The 18,576-nt window shown below is 38.0% G+C and overlaps 3 protein-coding genes across 3 annotated transcripts; 2 read left to right on the top strand and 1 right to left on the bottom strand.

The window, feature by feature from the left end:
- Nucleotides 1–2,060: 2,060 nt before the first annotated feature.
- Pop1 (POP1 ribonuclease P/MRP subunit) lies at nucleotides 2,061–4,831 on the bottom strand. Its single transcript, XM_065229607.1, has 3 exons — nucleotides 4,707–4,831; nucleotides 3,019–4,651; nucleotides 2,061–2,942 (listed from the first exon to the last, which is right to left on the bottom strand). The coding sequence occupies exons 2-3, from the start codon at nucleotides 4,640–4,642 to the stop codon at nucleotides 2,113–2,115; spliced, it is 2,454 nt and encodes an 817-aa protein (XP_065085679.1). The 5' UTR covers nucleotides 4,643–4,651; nucleotides 4,707–4,831; the 3' UTR covers nucleotides 2,061–2,112.
- A 3,140-nt stretch (nucleotides 4,832–7,971) lies between these two features.
- Nucleotides 7,972–9,846, top strand: LOC135707994 (zinc finger protein 771-like). The gene is made up of 2 exons (XM_065229922.1): nucleotides 7,972–8,032; nucleotides 8,196–9,846. The coding sequence occupies exon 2, from the start codon at nucleotides 8,212–8,214 to the stop codon at nucleotides 9,625–9,627; it is 1,416 nt and encodes a 471-aa protein (XP_065085994.1). The 5' UTR covers nucleotides 7,972–8,032; nucleotides 8,196–8,211; the 3' UTR covers nucleotides 9,628–9,846.
- A 5,469-nt stretch (nucleotides 9,847–15,315) lies between these two features.
- Nucleotides 15,316–16,848, top strand: LOC135708000 (myoneurin-like). Its single transcript, XM_065229935.1, has 2 exons — nucleotides 15,316–15,402; nucleotides 15,466–16,848. The coding sequence occupies exon 2, from the start codon at nucleotides 15,469–15,471 to the stop codon at nucleotides 16,819–16,821; it is 1,353 nt and encodes a 450-aa protein (XP_065086007.1). The 5' UTR covers nucleotides 15,316–15,402; nucleotides 15,466–15,468; the 3' UTR covers nucleotides 16,822–16,848.
- The last annotated feature ends 1,728 nt before the right edge of the window (nucleotides 16,849–18,576 follow it).

Here is an 18,576-nt window from a genome sequence, read left to right as displayed (position 1 = left end):
TGTATCCAAACGAGGAGAACGACTGTCACGCCTGCTTTTATAGGGAGCATTTCCAGGCTAAATTGAAATTTTAACCTTCTTACTCCACCAACCAGGCTAAGGCCTTGATGTCCTCTGCTGTCCGAAGAATTCGTCTCCACTCTACTCGATTCATGGGCACACGTCGCTAGTCTCGTAGTCTGCGAATGGTCCGCAGTTCGCTTTCTACTTGGTCGATCCATCTTGCCGGCTACGCGCCTCTTCTTGTTGCTGTTGGGTCGCTTACAGGAACCATTTTCATTGAGTCGTCGTCCGGCATTCTCACGACGTGCCCAGCCAACCGTAGTCACCCAATTCTCCTAGCAGCTGGTGTCTCCTCCGCGTTCCGTTATCCATCTGCAGTCCACCGTAGATGGTACGCAACACTTTCCATTTGAAAATACCACGAGCATAGTCCAGGTCTCGTGGCCGTAGAGGACCACTGGCCTAATCAACGTCTTGTAGATAGCCAACTTCGTGCGGCGGCGAATGTTATTCGACCGGAGCGTCCTCCGGAGTCCAAAGTAGGCACGATTCCCTGCCTTAATGCGTCTTTCAATTTTTCTGCTGGTATAATTTTGGGTGGTCACCAGTGAGTCCAAATACACGAGCTCGTCGACCACCTCGAATTCGTCACCGTCAATTTGAACTCGGGGTAGGAGGATAACATTGTCTTCCCTAGAAACTCTTCCTCTCATATATTTCGTCTTCGATGCGTTGATGGCAAGTCCAAAGCCTTTATTCTGATCCGCCATCGTCTCAAAGTTCCGTGCCATGATGTCGATGACATCGGTGAAATCAAGAAGCTGGATGGACCTCCTAAAGATCGTGCCTTCTAACGTGATGTTAAATAGCAGACACGAAAGTCGCCTTGCCGTAACCCCCTTCAAAGGGACTCGAGAGTGTCCCCGATACTCGAACAACGCACATCACTCAATCCATCGTCGCTTTGACCAATCGCGTCAGTTTATCCGGAAATCCGTACTCGTCATTATCTGTGATTTGAAATCTATGAACATATTATGTGTTGTATTCACGCATTTTTGCAGAACCTGCCGAATCGCGAAAATTTGGTCCATGGTAGCGCGTGCACCCATGAATTCCGCCTGGTATGTATTGCCCCATTGGTGACAGACGGAGGCATAGAATTTGGGAGACTACTTTGTAGGTGGCGCTCAGCAGTGTGATCGCGCGATAGTTGCAGCAATCCAACTTGTCGCCCTTTTTGTAGATTGGGCATAAGACGCCAGGTGTGGTGTATTGACTGTTTTCGGCAACCAAAATTTATACGATAATTTCCCAACATTTCCTCACCAGAACACATCGCTGAATGTATTCAAACGATTCCTTTGTCTTTCAGCTTCAATCTGATTAGGTTTTTACGACTGAGCAAACACATTTTGTCAGGTTTTTCCTGAAATGTAAAACCCTGTGAAACTTACTTGAAAATTCACGTAACTTTTAAGTGTTGCCAATTTGAATATCATCTGTAGATCCGGTAAAATTTACGTGAAAATAACTTGATTTTTATATGCATCATTTGACCTGGATTTCATTCCCAAAACACGTAATATTCACCTGAAAAGTAAGATAGAAACTATCTACGTACCTTTTAAGGTGAATATTACGTGAATTTTATTTGCAGTGTGGTAGATTAATTTAGAGAGTATTGCAATCGAACAGAAATTCAATCACCTTAATGTGTGCTCGTGTGCTTCTCAAATTCAACTAGTTTTTTGAATAAAAACAATATTCTAACTCTATTGATTAATTGATCTTAGTTGGTTAACTAATAGCACCAAGAAATGTGCAAAATATTGCCATGCACTCAATTATTATTTTGCACGCAAATCGAATCAATTTCTCCGCCCATCTCTCCCTCTGAGTATTTCTAGGCTGTAGGGGATTCGCGATACTAATAATATTTAAATTGATCGTTAAATGCGTGTACAGCGATTTAGGAGAAACAGTTACGTTTGTTTAGCTGTGGGTTCTCCATAATCGGCGATTTCGGACAAATGCAAAACCTTTTTCAATGTAAGTTTAATTCAATTAAAATAATATAATCAAATAGTAACCGTTCCAGTTGGAAAATCAGTCAGTTCTTACCTTAATAGTTGCAAAACGATAGCAACGTGACTTAGTACCCCTTACGAGAACCTTGAACGTTCCCTTAGAACATGTCTTAAATAACTTCTCCAACCCCTTCGCCGTTACGTATCCTAAGGCAACGACCTTTGCTTCTGACAGACTAAATTGACACTGAGTTATGTAACCAAAGCATTCTCTGCTGCACTGCTTTCTGATGCTTTCAGGTTTTGCTGGAAGCCATAGTTCCCGCATCTTAGTCAATTGGTCCCTGATGAGTTTAACGTTTTGAGGTTTTGCTATCCGTATCAAAGTACCAGGAGTCATTCTTTGAAGAGCCTTCTTCTTACGGATCCTTCTGCTTCGCAATTTTTTCAACTCTTGCAAATGCTGGCGACGAAGCTGATGTCGCTCTCTTTGCTGCAGATCTTTACAAAGCGGTTCAGTATATACTGGACTGGAATCATTCCCTTGCTTGTGCTGTTTGTTCTTTCTAAAATCCAAGCGATGGGGTAGACAGATTAAAGCATTGTCACCTGGATTTCCCCTTGTCTTCATGCTTAAATACACCGGAATAAGCGAAGATTGTGGTACCTGGGCAGATTTCAAATTGAACATACGATTTAACGCAAGCTGGATTTTGCTCAAAACTTCCTGATCGCGCAAGACATAGAAGTTGCAATCTGCCACTCGGACCCATTCCGATACCAACTGATCCCAGAGACACCGAAACGGGGATGCGATAGCCAACTTCTTGTAATTTATACGTCGATTGTTTGGCTTGGCGAAATATTTATTCCAACATTGTTCGTACTCCAGCGTGGCTTCACTTTGCCCTGCAATGTTACAGAAAAGTAATTTTTAAGAATTAGTTAATCTCTTTAGTTTATATTATCTTTATGTGCTGCTCACCTAAAATTGTATCCGGAACTCTAGTAGTGTCGATCCCAGATTCAAGAGCTTGCATATCAAACTCTTTGAGTCCTGCCGGTTTCGCTCCCCACAAAATCAACGTTTGCCATATAGCTAGACCGTACCCGGAAGGAGCAATCAAATCCCATCCTGCTCCATATCCAAGCTGCTTAAATTCACTATCTTGGGAACCGGAGTTTTGCATAAGCAGTATCGGAATCGGTTGAATACTCTTCTCGGAGGAGCATCGTTCACCTGGAACTAAGCTCTCTTTAGTTCTGAGAAGGTTTAACTCATGCGTTGATAGCATTTCCTCTGTTATCCTGTTGCGGATTGACTCCGACCAGATAGGAGAGTATGTCAAACGGATACCGGTGTCCAGTGATGCACGGCAAGATGCAACGGTAGTTGGAAGCGCTTTTGTACGTTTTTTAGGTCGATTGAGTCTAGGGTCTTCCACTAGCAGACCAACAACCAAACCAGAACTGAGCTCTCCAGGGGATGTTAGATTTTTGGTTTGCTCCCAGAATGAACTTTGTTCGTTCAGTGTCTTCTGATTGTCGGCTATTTCTATCCAATTCGAGAACCAATTATTCAGTTCTTTACTATCAAGTTGGCTGTAAGGTTTTAAAGCCTTGCTCAAAACGGCATGGGACAATGGTCCGGTCAGACGGAAGTAGTTCATGGTATCTTTCAATTCCGTGACTGATATCGCTGTAGATTGATTGCTGTATTTAGGAGTTCGCACGGTGCCATGATTTTTGGTAATTTTCGCTAAGTCAGGTGTAATTTCAACTTTCATAGGTTCATCGTTTCGATAAGCATTCTTCAAATCAAACATCAGAATCAACTCCTCTACTAGTTTAGAGTAGAATACGGGATGTGCAAACAGCCACAAAGTTTTTCTACCATCCGTCGATGGTTCGCTCTTCCAAAGAAATCTAACTTTTCCAATACACTGATTGGGGTACTTATCTTTCTCGAAAATCCATACGTTCCCGGATCTTTTGCCACCTAGAAAGGCTTTGGCCGCTATCGTCAAGCCAACTTTTTCGCTGCAAAATCTCTTTAGATTGAGTTTTAATGTATCCTCATCACCTTGAATTTCGATGCATCCGTAGTATGAAATATCCTGTAGAAGGCAGTGTTTCGCCGTTGCTCGATAGCATGCTCTGTATCCTTTATTAGTTGCTGTGTATGGGATCTTGTAGCCCCACTTGGCCGTCATGTGAAATCGCTTTGCATGCCAAATATGAGTTTCCAACCAGACATTGGACCGCTTACGTCTTTCGTACTCTTTAAGAAGATTTCTTGCTTTTCTCCTATACTTCCTCGATGGTCGTTTTCTCCGTTCCGGAATTCCACTCTTACTGTATTGGGCTAAATGAATACCGCGAAACTTTCTTGGCAGTCGCTTAGGGTTGTAGCTCATCGCTCTTCGGCGCATGTGAAGTGGCAGAGCTTGGTGCATAAGCATGGTCTGGTTCTCCGTACTCGCTACACTACGGAGCAAGGATTTCAACTCGGTGACTCGTTCTTCATTGAACTTCAGCGAATCAATATCGTCCGGCAGCTTCACCGGACCACCAACCGCTGCATCGTATTGTAACGATCCTGAAGCCATATTGTGTTACTACGAAATGAACGGGATATTACATTCTAAACGATGCTGTTTTATAAATTCTTACTGTGTTGTTTCTTGAAATGTAGCAATAATGCTCGAGGTTCTAATATTCAAAGCCGTTACTGCCTATTATTTAATATTCATTGCAGTTTTGTTTCTAAAATAAGTCAACCCACCGCGTGGGGTTGAATCAAGACTCCAAACAAACAAAACTTCAGTGCCAACATTCGAATAGGACGAAACTAAAGCCCTACAATAAAAGTATGGACGACTGTCACCACAAAACTGAAAAAAGCTGTTCCAATCGAGCAAAGCGGCCCGCATAAACGCGAACCATAAATTGACCTTACCTAAAATGGTTAAAAATTGTTTATAATCCCTGCTAAACTTTAACTGAAATGGTTATGGAACTTTACATGAACGTTTAATGATAAAGTTTCAACCTTATGTATTATGGTTTTTTGGAACTGGACCTTACAAATAATGGGTTGTTAAGAACCATTACCATTCCAAATTCTTGTTTTCTCCATACATTTTCAGAAAGAGAACTATATAAGAACGTTTTTACTTATGATTTGAGAACATTAATGGTAATGGTTATGGTAGTCAGTAAGGTCCATTATTGGTTTTGTATTATCGCTCAACTTTACGTGGAATATATTTTCCATAACCATTTCAGTTAAAGTTTAGCAGGGATTATAAACAATTTTTAACCATTTTAGGTAAGGTCAATTTATGGTTCGCGTTTATGCGGGGGTGCATTTTGACGGTTCGATTGGAACAACTTTTGACAGACGTCCATACTTTTACTGTAGGGCTTTAGACGAAACTGCTTTTGTAATAGCAATGAACTGGATTACTGAGGTGAAGCAATCGGTTAACTTGTGTGAGTAAAACCCCTGTACGATACAGCAATTAGTGACGTCACTACTTGTGTTTACGTTGATTTTTTGGTTTACTAAACAACCATATTTCACGATCTGCTTCACCTCTCTCTGTATCACATTGTTGTAATAGAGCTTTTTGACGTTTAATCGGCGCACACTATACTGCACCTTTTAAATCGAACGAGTGCGATCAAGAGGGAAGCAGATTAGTGGGAAAACAAACCGTTCATTCATCCATGTATGCTATAGGTGGATTCTGTTTATGTGTGGTCACATGAAAATCATGTGGAATTTTACATGGCAACTCGCCAATAAAAATGTGCGGATTCCTTTAGTGTACAGTTACCTCAAACGGTCAATTCAAAACAGAAAATTAAACGTACGCAACCTGTTTGACGAGTTTCCCGGTCGACGGTCAATGCTAGATCAACAATAGAAAAGGGCCCACCAGCATTTGTAATCAAACCGTTCCAAAGCCCTTTACTCACGAAACGAAGGCCACCCACGCAAACCAACAACATCATCAGATAGGGGAAACTTTTACCTACACGATGATGGTCTGAGCGTCCTTCGATTTATGAGGAATGGGCTTTGTTTACAAATGCTGATGGGCCCTTTTCTATTGTTGATCCAGAATGATCAATTTGGCGTTGATGGCGACTCTGTAGCTCTTTACTCCTATGAGAAAATTCTTTAGCAAACGTCAGACTGTGAGTGAAACTCAATGAGCTGGATTACCGAGGTGAAGCAATCGTTTAAGTTGTGTGAGTAAAACCCCTGTACGATACAAGCAATTAGTGACGTCACTACTTGCGTTTACGTTGATCTTTTAGTTTACTAATACAACCATATTTCACGATCTGCTTAACCTCTCTCTGTATTCATTGAGTGAAACTGGCAGACTTCGTACTATTCTTTCACTCTACCGAACATTCCCATAAGAACCTATTGACGAGTGCACGGATGAACTTGAGTTCACTCACTCGACAAAAAGTGACACAACAGCGGGGCCCTGTTTACTAAAAATGAACACATGAATAATACTCGCGTAACATTTGAAAAAAGCCTATCAACTTTTGTAAATAAATTACTAGGTCCTTTTCACGAGAACCGAAGTACGCCCACGCAAACCAAGAGCACTATGGGGAAGGGGAGAATTTCCTTTGCCCGATGGTGTTGGTAGTTTACGTGAGCGTATTCGGTTCGCGCGAAAAAGGCTTAACAAATTTTGTGTACATAAGTTGATAGACCCGTTTCAAATGTTACGTGAGTATTATTCATGTGTTCATTTTTAGTAAACAGGGCCCCGCTGTTGTGTCACTTTTTGTCGAGTGAGTGAACTCAAATCCATCCGTGCACTCGTCAATAGGTTCTAGCAATATTCATATTGACGAGTGCACGGATGGATTTGAGTTCACTCACTCGACAAAAAGTGACACAACAGCGGGGCCCTGTTTACTAAAAATGAACATATATGTGTTCATTTTTAGTAAACAGGGCCCCGCTGTTGTGTCACTTTTTGTCGAGTGAGTGAACTCAAATCCATCCGTGCACTCGTCAATATGAAGATTTTTCGACGGTGCCGTCAACGGCAATAATTTTCATTATAACAAGAGCAAATTTTCATTACGTCGAATGTAACAAAGGTAAACAAAGTCGAGCTATCAGTGTCAATCGATTCTCCTGCTATTACACTATCACCCCTATTCTGTATTTCGTTTCGAACGAAATTCTCATACAAAAAAATATTTTTTTGTATGAGAATTTCGTTCGAAACGAAATACAGAATAAGGGAGTATATACTGTCCGAATATAGGATCAAATCCCATTTTTAAATTTATTTACCAGTCAAATTGCTTTTTGACGTAATTACCTTCCGATCAAAATAGTTTTCGATGTTACTTAAGTCACCCAATTTCTATGGAGATGCCGTTTGACTTAAGTAACAGCGCTGAGAAACCCGTGAAAAGTGTACGTTCGTCGTTTCGCTTTCTCATTATTAAAGTGAATAAATCGAACTGTTTGTTGCTAAGATGATTTCGGTGGTCCGAAAATGATGAATGGGCTGCACGTAAGGAGACGTAATTGATAATTCTCCCGAATATCCTGGTAAATACACTTTGACTTATATAGGGGCCACCAAACGACGTATAATAACTTTTGACTCAAAAACCAGTATGTTTTAGCATGAAAGCTAGCGATTTGCATTTGCATGATTAAAACCCTGCTAAATATGTTAAACATTGCTATCACTATGAGATTATATGTGTTTACTTGGAAATAGGAATAACTTTTCGGTCATCAAAACCTCGATCAAAACAAAACTTTATTTTTCTCGGATTGGTGCGAATGTTACTTACGACATAATGAAAATTTGCTCTTGATAAACAGAATAAACGTCATAATATGGACCAACAGGTCTGTGCCATAAAAAAGGGAGAATAAACGTCAAATTTTTGCATTGTTGTCTGAAAATAAAGAGAAGTTTAACCGGAATTTATCAGTAAGTAATGTTTTCTTCAGACGAAACAATTATAATAACATGTTATACTTATAATAGTTATCGACAAGACAAATGTCATCAAGACAGGCTTATAACATGTTATAACTGCTCAGTCTGACCAGCTTAAAGTAATTTTAACTACATTTTCATGTACGATTTTCAGAAATCACTCCCCCGCAATGGAGTTTTCCATAACCACTGAAACATGCAGGGTTTGCTTGGAAAACAAACCGGAAAGCAAGCTACTCAGTGATCCTTATCCGGATAAAACAATGCTGCCTACCACAGCAAAACTAAAGCTTCAATGTTACCTGGACGTTTATAAATATGCAGCCGAAATACATGATGAACCAGCTTCAAAGCTGACCACGCCACCTTCGACGTCGCTGTTTTTCCCTAAACGAATTTGTAATGCGTGTATAAACCAGCTACAAGTGGCATTCGTATTTCGTCGTAAGGTCTTGAAATCTGAAAATGTTTTGAAAAATCTCCTTGATTTATATGGCCATCAGGATTCGGAAGAAACAGTAGAAGTAGAGGAAATCGAAATTAAACATGAGGACACGGTTGACTCCAATGACGAGGAGCAGGAATCGCAGGAATACGAGTACGTGGATGAAGAAGTAGAGGAATATTCGGATGAAAGTGATTACGAAGAAGTAGTTGAAAGTTCACCCGTGAATTTCAACGATGTAATTAACATGAACCAAGTAAGTTTGGATCGGCAACTGAAAAGTGCAAGCCTCAACTCGTTACATACAGTTTTAAAGCTTGATGCAAACCCACAGAGCAGCAGAAGTAAAAGTCCCTTGTTTAGAGGTAGACCCGTTATGAGTCAATGTGAAGATTGTGGAAAAATGATACAGACAAAATATTTGAAAAAACACCGAGAGAGACACCTAGAGGGAGGGAAGAAAAATAAAAGTTTTCCATGTGACTTATGTGACCGTCAATTTACTCTGAGAGAGAATTTGAGCAAGCATAAAAGAATTCATTCCAATGATAAAAGGTACACATGCCCATACTGTAAGGAGAAATTTCTGCACAGGGGCACTTGTAAATACCATATCTTATGTCGACATACAGGCGAAAAGCCGTATGTTTGTGAAATATGTGGTAAAGGTTTCCGCCATATATCTCAAAAATACCTTCATATTCGACAACATACGGGATTGACTCCTTATGCATGCGAAATATGCAATCGAAGGTTTGTCTCAATGCAAAATATGAAAAGGCATATGCTGTCACACACGGATGCCAAAAATTTCCACTGTAATGTGTGTGGAAAATCCTACAAGTCAAAAAAGTCGCTGCGGGTTCATACAAGAACATTGCACGATCAGGAAAGAAATTACGTCTGTGCTATATGCAATCAAGCATTCTCTCAGAATCACGTTTTGAGGTCCCACCAGTTGAAAAATCATCCTGAATACGAACCACCACCGCCGGGAACTATCGTCAGTATTCGGGCAATCGAGCGTATGAAGGAGCAAACCGCAACAATTGTAACTAATTCTATCAACGCCTCTGTAGGGAACAAACCTGGCGTATTGGTTAACATGCGTCCCTCTCAGGCTGAAGGTCATAAGCTCTAATCTTATCCCCAAACAAATCACTAATAACCTAAAAAATATTATTGAAAAAATAATAAATAAACGTCTGTATTTTAAATGTATGCTAGATGATATCATATAGTGATAAGAGTTCTAAGAGCCCCTTGATGTGCTGTTTGAAAGGTTGACAAATAAAAACAATTAGAGGCAGTTTGGTCATCACTTATGATAAATACTGTATTTGGCATTTGAAGCTTTACTCTTCAAAAGAGCGGAATCGCTTATAAAAGTGCGCTTCTACATTTTATCATCTTGGTGTCTTCCGCGCACTTATTCCTTATGAACCAATGAATAAGTGCGCTGAAGACACCAAAATGATTTAACGTAAAAGCGTACTTTAATAAACGTTTCCGCTCTTTTATAATTCGCGCAGTGCGTAATACCAAATTTAGCGAAAAAAAAAATAAGCGATTTTAAATCAACTGGATAGTTCTAAACCCCACGTACATCATAGATACAAATATAATACAAAACATGTATACTTTTGACTGACATTTTATGAAACAAATTTAAAAAAGGTTTTTTTTTTGTATCCGAAATACATGAAGCCAAAATACAGTACATTATATGCGATATTCCAAAATTTGAGTGCATTGAACTTAATTTTGCGTAGAAAAAATTAGCGAGTATTTTTTCCGCCGTGTAAAGGCCTGTATAGAGATCAAAGCGAAGCGAAAACCTCATACAAAATACTAAATTTTTCACCAGCGTGAAAAACGCAATTGGCAAATTTTTCACTTCGCTTTGAACTGTAAACAGATACGATCCAGCGAAATCTAATGTTGTGGATCGCATCTTTTTCGCTTACGTTTATTTTTTTTTCGCGCATGCAGCGCTCGCGAAAAGAGCAGCAGCTAAGCGAAAAGTTGACGTTTCGGGAGAGCGTATCTGTCAGATTTTCACTTCACCGGAGGTGTAAACTGATCGATTTCGTTTCACATGAACTATAAACTGCGAAAATAGGAAACTGGAAAATGTTCCACAAACATTTTTTCACAACCCTTTTCGCTAGCGAAATTTCATGATTTTTCGCGTGCTTCAATTTTCGTTTCGCTTCGATCTGTATACAGGCCTTAAGGGTCTAATAAAATATTTTATTAGTTTTTACCTCAATACCCCTAAACAACCCAATTAGGTGTTTCCTGCTGCTTCTGACAGCACGCATCACCAGAGGGCGAGCAACCTGCAATCGTATGGACTGGTGGAAAATCGACTTGAGAATGTATGGTGAAATTAGCTTTTAATTAAAAATATCAATAATGGTGCAATTTGTCCGATATATTATTTCTACATAATGTCACTATTACTCAAATATTCGAAATACAGAAATTTTCTTACTTCTAGAAGCAAGCTTTGATGAGAAAACGATGATTTTTCGAGAATCTTCATTCCGCAAAGCTGGTTTATCCACCACTTGCGGGCGACATCTGTCGGATTTGATTGTGGAAACTATTACTCAATTGGCTCACTACTTGACTACCCGCATAAACGCGAACCATAAATTGACCTTACCTAAAATGGTTAAAAATTGTTTATAATCCCTGCTAAACTTTAACTGAAATGGTTATGGAACTTTACATGAACGTTTAATGATAAAGTTTCAACCTTATGTATTATGGTTTTTTGGAACTGGACTTTACAAATAATGGGTTGTTAAGAACCATTACCATTCCAAATTCTTGTTTTCTCCATACATTTTCAGAAAGAGAACTATATATAGGCTTACCATATCAAAAACTTGAAAAGGAGGACATTTCATTTGAGGTTTGGAGATTAAGGAGGACAATGATGCCTTTTCTTAACATTAAAGGAGGACAATGAGTTTTTATCAAACGTTTTAATAATATGTGCGCTATCACAAAATTCATGATTTGCGAAGGTTCAATTGAGATTGTTCATAACTTGTGGTAGATATCAATTTAATTCATCTTCTCGTTTTACTTCTGAAAAATGCATCAAACTAGCCTTCATAATTCATGTTTGATACTTGGAAATGCTCTCGTCTAGCTGATTTGCATGAACACTGCAGCTTTACAGCCTTAAAACCATCCCAGCCTTTATCATGTACAAAAATCAGGATACATGTCATCGCGATTGAAACCAACATGGAACATCTTAGCAACCTGTTAAATTTACCAGAGAGTTTTTCGAACATTATAATTTATTTTCGAAATGTCAAATTTAAGTAACAATACAGAAAAAATTGATGAATTTTCACTGATTCTTCGAAAATAATATATAATGTTCGAAAATCCCTCTGTTGTTGATCGTCCGATTTTCGAGAAATTGATTGTCAAAATTTATTCCTGGTTTGTCTGAAATATTCAGGTTTATTTAAAAAAATTCCATCCGTCAAATTTAGATTAAATTCACGAAATGGATAGCAATCTTGACCGCAGCCTAAATGTGGGGAGTTGACAGCTGTAGTATACTCCTAGTCCCACCATCGAATGGCATTTGCTAGATAAGATAAAGTTGCGACATAATTAAACAAATCAGCTCTGCAAACAACGCTTTTTGAAAACAATTTTATTAATTTGTTACTGGAAATATGCAAGGATTAAAAAGGAGGACATTTTTGGGCAAAAGGAGGACGTAGAAAAATTATTGAAAAAGGAGGACATGTCCTCCTTTAGGATACCATATGGTAACCCTAACTATATAAGAACGTTTTTACTTATGATTTGAGAACATTAATGGTAATGGTTATGGTAGTCAGTAAGGTCCATTAATGGTTTTGTATTATCGCTCAACTTTACGTGGAATATATCGTGAATTGGTAATCAGTAAATTAAAGGCAACCAATTCGCGATATATTCCACATAAAGTTGATCGATGTTACAAAACCATTCGTGGACCTTACTGACTACCATAACCATTACCATTAAAGTTCTCAAACCATAAGTTAAAAGGTTCTAATATAGTTCTCTTTCCGAAAATGTATGGAGAAAACAAGAATTTGGAATGGTAATGGTTCTTAACAACCCATTATTTGTAAGGTCCGCTTCCAAAAAACCATAATACATAAGGTTGAAACTTTATCATTAAACGTTCATGTAAAGTTCCATAGTAATTATTTTTGCCGTAGTCAAATTTAAACTACTATAAGCGGTTTACTGAAAATTAGCTTATTGAACGGAAGTGAAAAGAACTTAATTTTGGGTAATTTTTCGGTTCCGTGTAGCTTTCTAGTCGAAATTCTAGTACTACACTATGTTTGTTTTGATTCACTACACTGCAACTGGAAAGTACCAATTAATGGGTACAATTTCACCCATTCGAAGTAAAGTAGGTTAACCCATTTAATGGGTAAAAAACCCATTAATGGGTAACTAATACCCATAAAGGAGTAATTGTTACCCATTAGTGCCATTTGCGAACAAAATTGCATCCATTTAAGTAAATAATATTGTATCTGCTTTTTGCTCGGCGGCTTTTTGCTGTAACCTCGGCTATAACATTAATTCAGCTTAAGAGATGAACTAGCCTCAGGCTAAAAATCTCTAAAATAAAGATTTAAAAAAAAAAAAAAAAAAATTAATTCAGCTTGAATTACGCCCTAATAAAATTCTTGTGGTTATTTTGCTCAACGACGTGTTCCGCAGCGGCGCTGGTGGTGTAGTGGTAAGCGTGATTGCCTCTCACCCAGCAGGCCTGGGTTCAATCCCAGTCAACGCCGCCAGGATGTCCTGAGGCATAACATCTCTGATCACGCCTTCCTTTGGAAGGGAAGTAAACCCGTTGGTCCCCGGTTCATGAGTTGATGCGTCGATAAGTAGGGTCCAGGTGTGGGAGCCGAGGTGGGAGCTGCCTCCCTGGCGTCGGTAGCATTGGTGCTCAGCACGGAAAACAAGATCGACGGAAAACAAACCAAAGGAAAAAAAGACGTGTGCCGCACGTAGAGAAATGATTTTAAAATTCAAATAGATATATTTTTGGCTCAGGGCCTAATATATTTTTGGTATTGATTCAAATATATTATTCGGTTAATTAATTATATGATTTGAGTAGTAGCTATACTGAAGGTCCAGGAGATGTCGCCCCTTCAGTGGTAGGAAAATCTTTTTTGCAGTATGGAGAATATCAGAAAATCCACGATTTGTGACTAAACCTGCTTTAACAGAAGAAAACAAATAAACGAGTGTTTACCTTATCACCATAGTAATGTACTCGTGCAATTTTTGTGCATCTAAAACTGCGCATAAAGACGATAATGAATAAAAACTGAAAAATGTCATGCATTTTCAAATGGTTTCCTACCATTCCCATACATACATGGCCCTCTGGATGTGGATGATGTCAAAAACAACAAAACATGATTAAGTCAAAGAAAAATATTTTCGAAACAATAATCTGTTTTTTGATTGAAAAAACCATTTTGTTGATTCGAAAATATGTTTTGTTGAAATAGTGATACAATATGTTTCAACTTATGGTATTTATTTATTAGGGCGTTGATCAATATAATACCTTGTACAGACATACAAAGTACACTGTTGTACCACAAACGAAGTGACAGACGACTAACTGGCGAAGAAATCCATTAAAATAATGTGGTTCACTGTAATAGAATTTTCTTGTAAACTTGTGCCATCATCCACCAGATGGGTTAGTTTTTTTGTTTTGATTTGAACAAAGTTGATTTTGTGTACAATGATTCTTTGACAGTGTGCAAAGAGTGTATCATTTTGTCATTTTTTTATGCATTTCAGTTTTGAGTAGAGTGAAAGAGACAGAACCAAAACATTCTAATACATTTGGTGAAAATGCTAGTACAATCCAGTAGTAGTGTTGCCATGTGGTACAATCCAGTAGTAGTGGTGTTGCCATGTGGTACACTGAAAAATTGAAATAGCAGGTTAGTCACCAAAGTTTTCGAGCCGCTCCGTCTGTCACTTCGTTTGTGGTTGTACTACCGTTGTATTCCTTTAAGCTAGTACCTCAAATTGTACCTTTTGAGGTACTCGATTAAAGGAGTACAACCACAAACGAAGTGACAGACGACTAACTGGCGAAGAAATCCATTAAAATAATGTGGTTCACTGTAATAGAATTTTCTTGTAAACTTGTGCCATCATCCACCAGATGGGTTAGTTTTTTTGTTTTGATTTGAACAAAGTTGATTTTGTGTACAATGATTCTTTGACAGTGTGCAAAGAGTGTATCATTTTGTCATTTTTTTATGCATTTCAGTTTTGAGTAGAGTGAAAGAGACAGAACCAAAACATTCTAATACATTTGGTGAAAATGCTAGTACAATCCAGTAGTAGTGTTGCCATGTGGTACAATCCAGTAGTAGTGGTGTTGCCATGTGGTACACTGAAAAATTGAAATAGCAGGTTAGTCACCAAAGTTTTCGAGCCGCTCCGTCTGTCACTTCGTTTGTGGTACAACGGTACTGCTTTGTATGTCTGTCAATGGTATAACATTTGTTTTTGTTGTTTATGTGAACAGTTTATATGACGACTTAGTTAAGACATTTTTCACTTAACAGTGGGTAAAAAATACCCATTATTGTTCACGGGAACTGATTTTGAAAAAGGGGGAAAAAGTATCCATTATTTAAGATTTCTTTACTCATTTTTTGAGAGCTTCATATACTACACTACCAAAAAATGGGTACTTTTTCAGCCAATAATGGGCACTCGCCACTTACAGTGTAGCGTGCAAAAAAAAGTAATACAAATTTGATGCAGAAGGTTGTTGAATACATTTTTGTTTTACTCTATTTTCCAGAAGTTTTAACAGGATTTATCGGTAAACAAAATTATTTTTGTAAACTTCAAGTGCTTTTAATTATATTTCACGCGTCAATTTCAGAATATGGAGTTTTCTATAACAACTGAAAATTGTAGGATTTGTCTGGAAAACAAACCGGAAAGCAAGCTACTCAGTGATCATTATTCGGCGAAAGATTTGCCTACCACAGCAAAACTGAAATTGCAATGTTACATGGACGTTTACAAATTTGTTGCCGAAATACATGCTGAACCAGCTTCGAAATTAATAACACCACCTTCGACGTCACTGTTTTTCCCTAAACGAATTTGCAATGAATGTGTAGCTCAGCTAAAAGTGGCATTCGTCTTTCGTCGTAAGCTCTTGAAGTCTGAGAAAGTTTTGAAAAATCTCCTTCATTTATATGGCCAACAGGATTTGGAAGAAACTGTAGAACAGGAAATTGAAGTCAAAGAAGAGGACACGATTGATTCCAATGACGAGGTACAGGAGTACGAGTATGTGGATCAAGAACCAGAAGAATATTCGGCTGAAAGTGAATATGAAGAACTGGCTGACAGTTCACCCGTGGCTTGTGATGTTCAAATTAACCTGAATCAAGTTGATTTTAATCGGCAACTGAAAAAAGATAGCATTACTCCTGAAAAATCGATGAGTAGAGGCTCAAATATTGATGTGAACCCAGAAAATAGCAGGGGTAATAGCCCATTGTTTACAGACAAACCCGTTACCAGTCAATGTGAAGATTGTGGAAAAATGATCTCGACAAGATATTTGGCAAAACACAGAGAGAATCACCGAGTAGGAGGCAAGAAAGATAAAAGTTTTGCATGTGACTTGTGTGACCGTCGATATACCCTGAAAGAGAATTTGAACAAACATAAAAGAATCCATTCCAATGATAAAAGGTACACATGTCCCTACTGTGACGAGAAATTTATGCACTGGGCATCTCGTAAATACCATATCATCTGTCGACATACGGGTGAAAAACCGTATGTCTGTGAAATATGTGGTAAAGGTTTCCGCCATTCATCTCAGTACTACACTCATGTTCGACGACATACCGGATTGGCTCCTTATGCATGCGAACTGTGTGATAGAAAGTTTATCACCCTGCAATGCAAGAAAATGCATATGCTGACACACACGGATGCCAAGAATTTCCACTGCGATGTGTGTGGAAAATCCTACAAGTCAAAAAAGTCACTGCGAGTTCATATAAGAACATTACACGATCAAGAAAAGAACTACATTTGTCCTATATGCAATCGAGCGTTCTCTCAGAATCATGTATTGAGGACCCACCTGTTGAAAACCCATCCTGAATATGAACCACCACCGCCGGGGACTATCGTCAGCATTCGGGCAATTGAGCGAATGAAGGAGCAAAGCACAATAACTGCCAATATTTCAAACAACGTCTCACTATGTTAAATTTATGTTGCAGTGTATGTGAAGGAAGCATATTGACAAATATAAACAATTACTTGATCAATTCCTGGCGTAAAATCGTTGATTCTTTCTCGACTGCAAATACCGTGACTTTGATATTTAGCGATGTATACTGATTTTTTATTCTAAATAACTATCGCAAACATTAACACATCGAGTCATTTTTGCTAATGCTATAACAAATTTGATAACTGGTAACACACATGTACAAAATAATATATTGATAGAATAAAAACCACGGATTTAGGACACCGCCGTACTTTTTAGATCCTAAATATACCGTGCTTAATAAAACGGTAGGTTTTACATTCTGAACCAATTAAACAAGGCTCTGGGCAACGTTAGTAACAGAGGTACTGTACATGATACACCCTGTTTGTTGAATACAGGGATGATTCTATTTAAGTGTCACTCTTCAAGTGCGCGGTATTAGGCACAATAATTTGTTTAACCGTTACAATTTTTTATTATTTTATTGGTTGGAAAATTATTGCAAACCGATTTTTTATGGCAAAATGTCTACAGTAAACAATCATATGACGGTTAAAGAAACATAGGGTTGGGTGGGGCAAGAGTTCCACTCCCAATAATTTTTAAAATAAACATATTATCAATACTAACTCACCTATGAAACTATTAATGGTGTTCCAATGCAGCATTATAGAAAGTTCTGTCCAAAATGAAGTACATATTACAAAAATTGCAAAATAAAAAAAAACGTGTTGTGCTGATGTGTCGAAAATCGAAATTAGGATAAAATAAGGATTTTTGAATTTCCAAATATTGTATCGTACAATTGCTGCATTGAGGTATCACTAATAATGATTAATTGGAACACCAATAACAGAGAATAAGTAATTGGTCAAAACTTATCTGTTTAAAAATAAACCTCACACGGGGCAAGAGTACCATCCCTATATTTATTAATAAATTTATACAAAAATGTGATGAAATTGCATAATGCTGCATTTAAGTCTTCGGTAAGCTTGTTTTCACCAAATTTGGCAAAACCAGCTACATACAAAATCAACAACAATAGTTTTCATTCGAATTCCCTGGCCAAGAATGAGGGGATTGACGATGATTTGTCAAGTTTTATATTTTGCATTTACTTTTGTTTTCATTTAAGTTATTTATCAGAATCACGGAAAAAAATATTCATGTAGTTTCTAATGGAAATGCACATAATATTTTTCCATTAACAAAACCAATGCTATCTATCTGAATTTCACATAACATTAATGTGATCACATTAGTTCTATATGATAAATCACTTAAATTTCATTTGACATATAAGGTTCATGTGATTTTGTGGTGCAATTCCCAATTATGATATCCCATGAAAGTTATGTGAAATTCTAATTGATATTTTCCATTGGATATGTGATTTATTCTTTGAATGATAATATTAGCATATAGGGTAAATGTTGGCTTTGGCACCTACGACTATTCTCGGCAACTAATTTTCAAGCGGTAATTGCATAGCAGAACATCTTGTTAGATGTTTTCAAACAATTCCTTGAATAATCAGCTACAAACTGATTACATTTTGATGTCTGCACAAATTTGTCATGCCAGATTTTTACATAACGCAGCTAATTTAGAGGTGCCGATAATAAAACAACCGGTTAACACGTAAATCAAATGGAAAAGCTGCCGAAGAAAAATAAGCTACCAATAATTGTCACACTCACCTGGGAAGTTTGGAGCGTTGTAAAAACGATTATAGACAATTTT

The sequence above is a fragment of the Ochlerotatus camptorhynchus genome, unplaced genomic scaffold (assembly GCF_037179485.1).
Source record: "Ochlerotatus camptorhynchus isolate MF236.1 unplaced genomic scaffold, CSIRO-AGI_Acam_v1.1 ptg000025l, whole genome shotgun sequence".
Classification (NCBI taxonomy): Eukaryota; Metazoa; Arthropoda; class Insecta; order Diptera; family Culicidae; genus Ochlerotatus; species Ochlerotatus camptorhynchus.
This window is presented reverse-complemented; position numbering and strand designations above follow the sequence as displayed.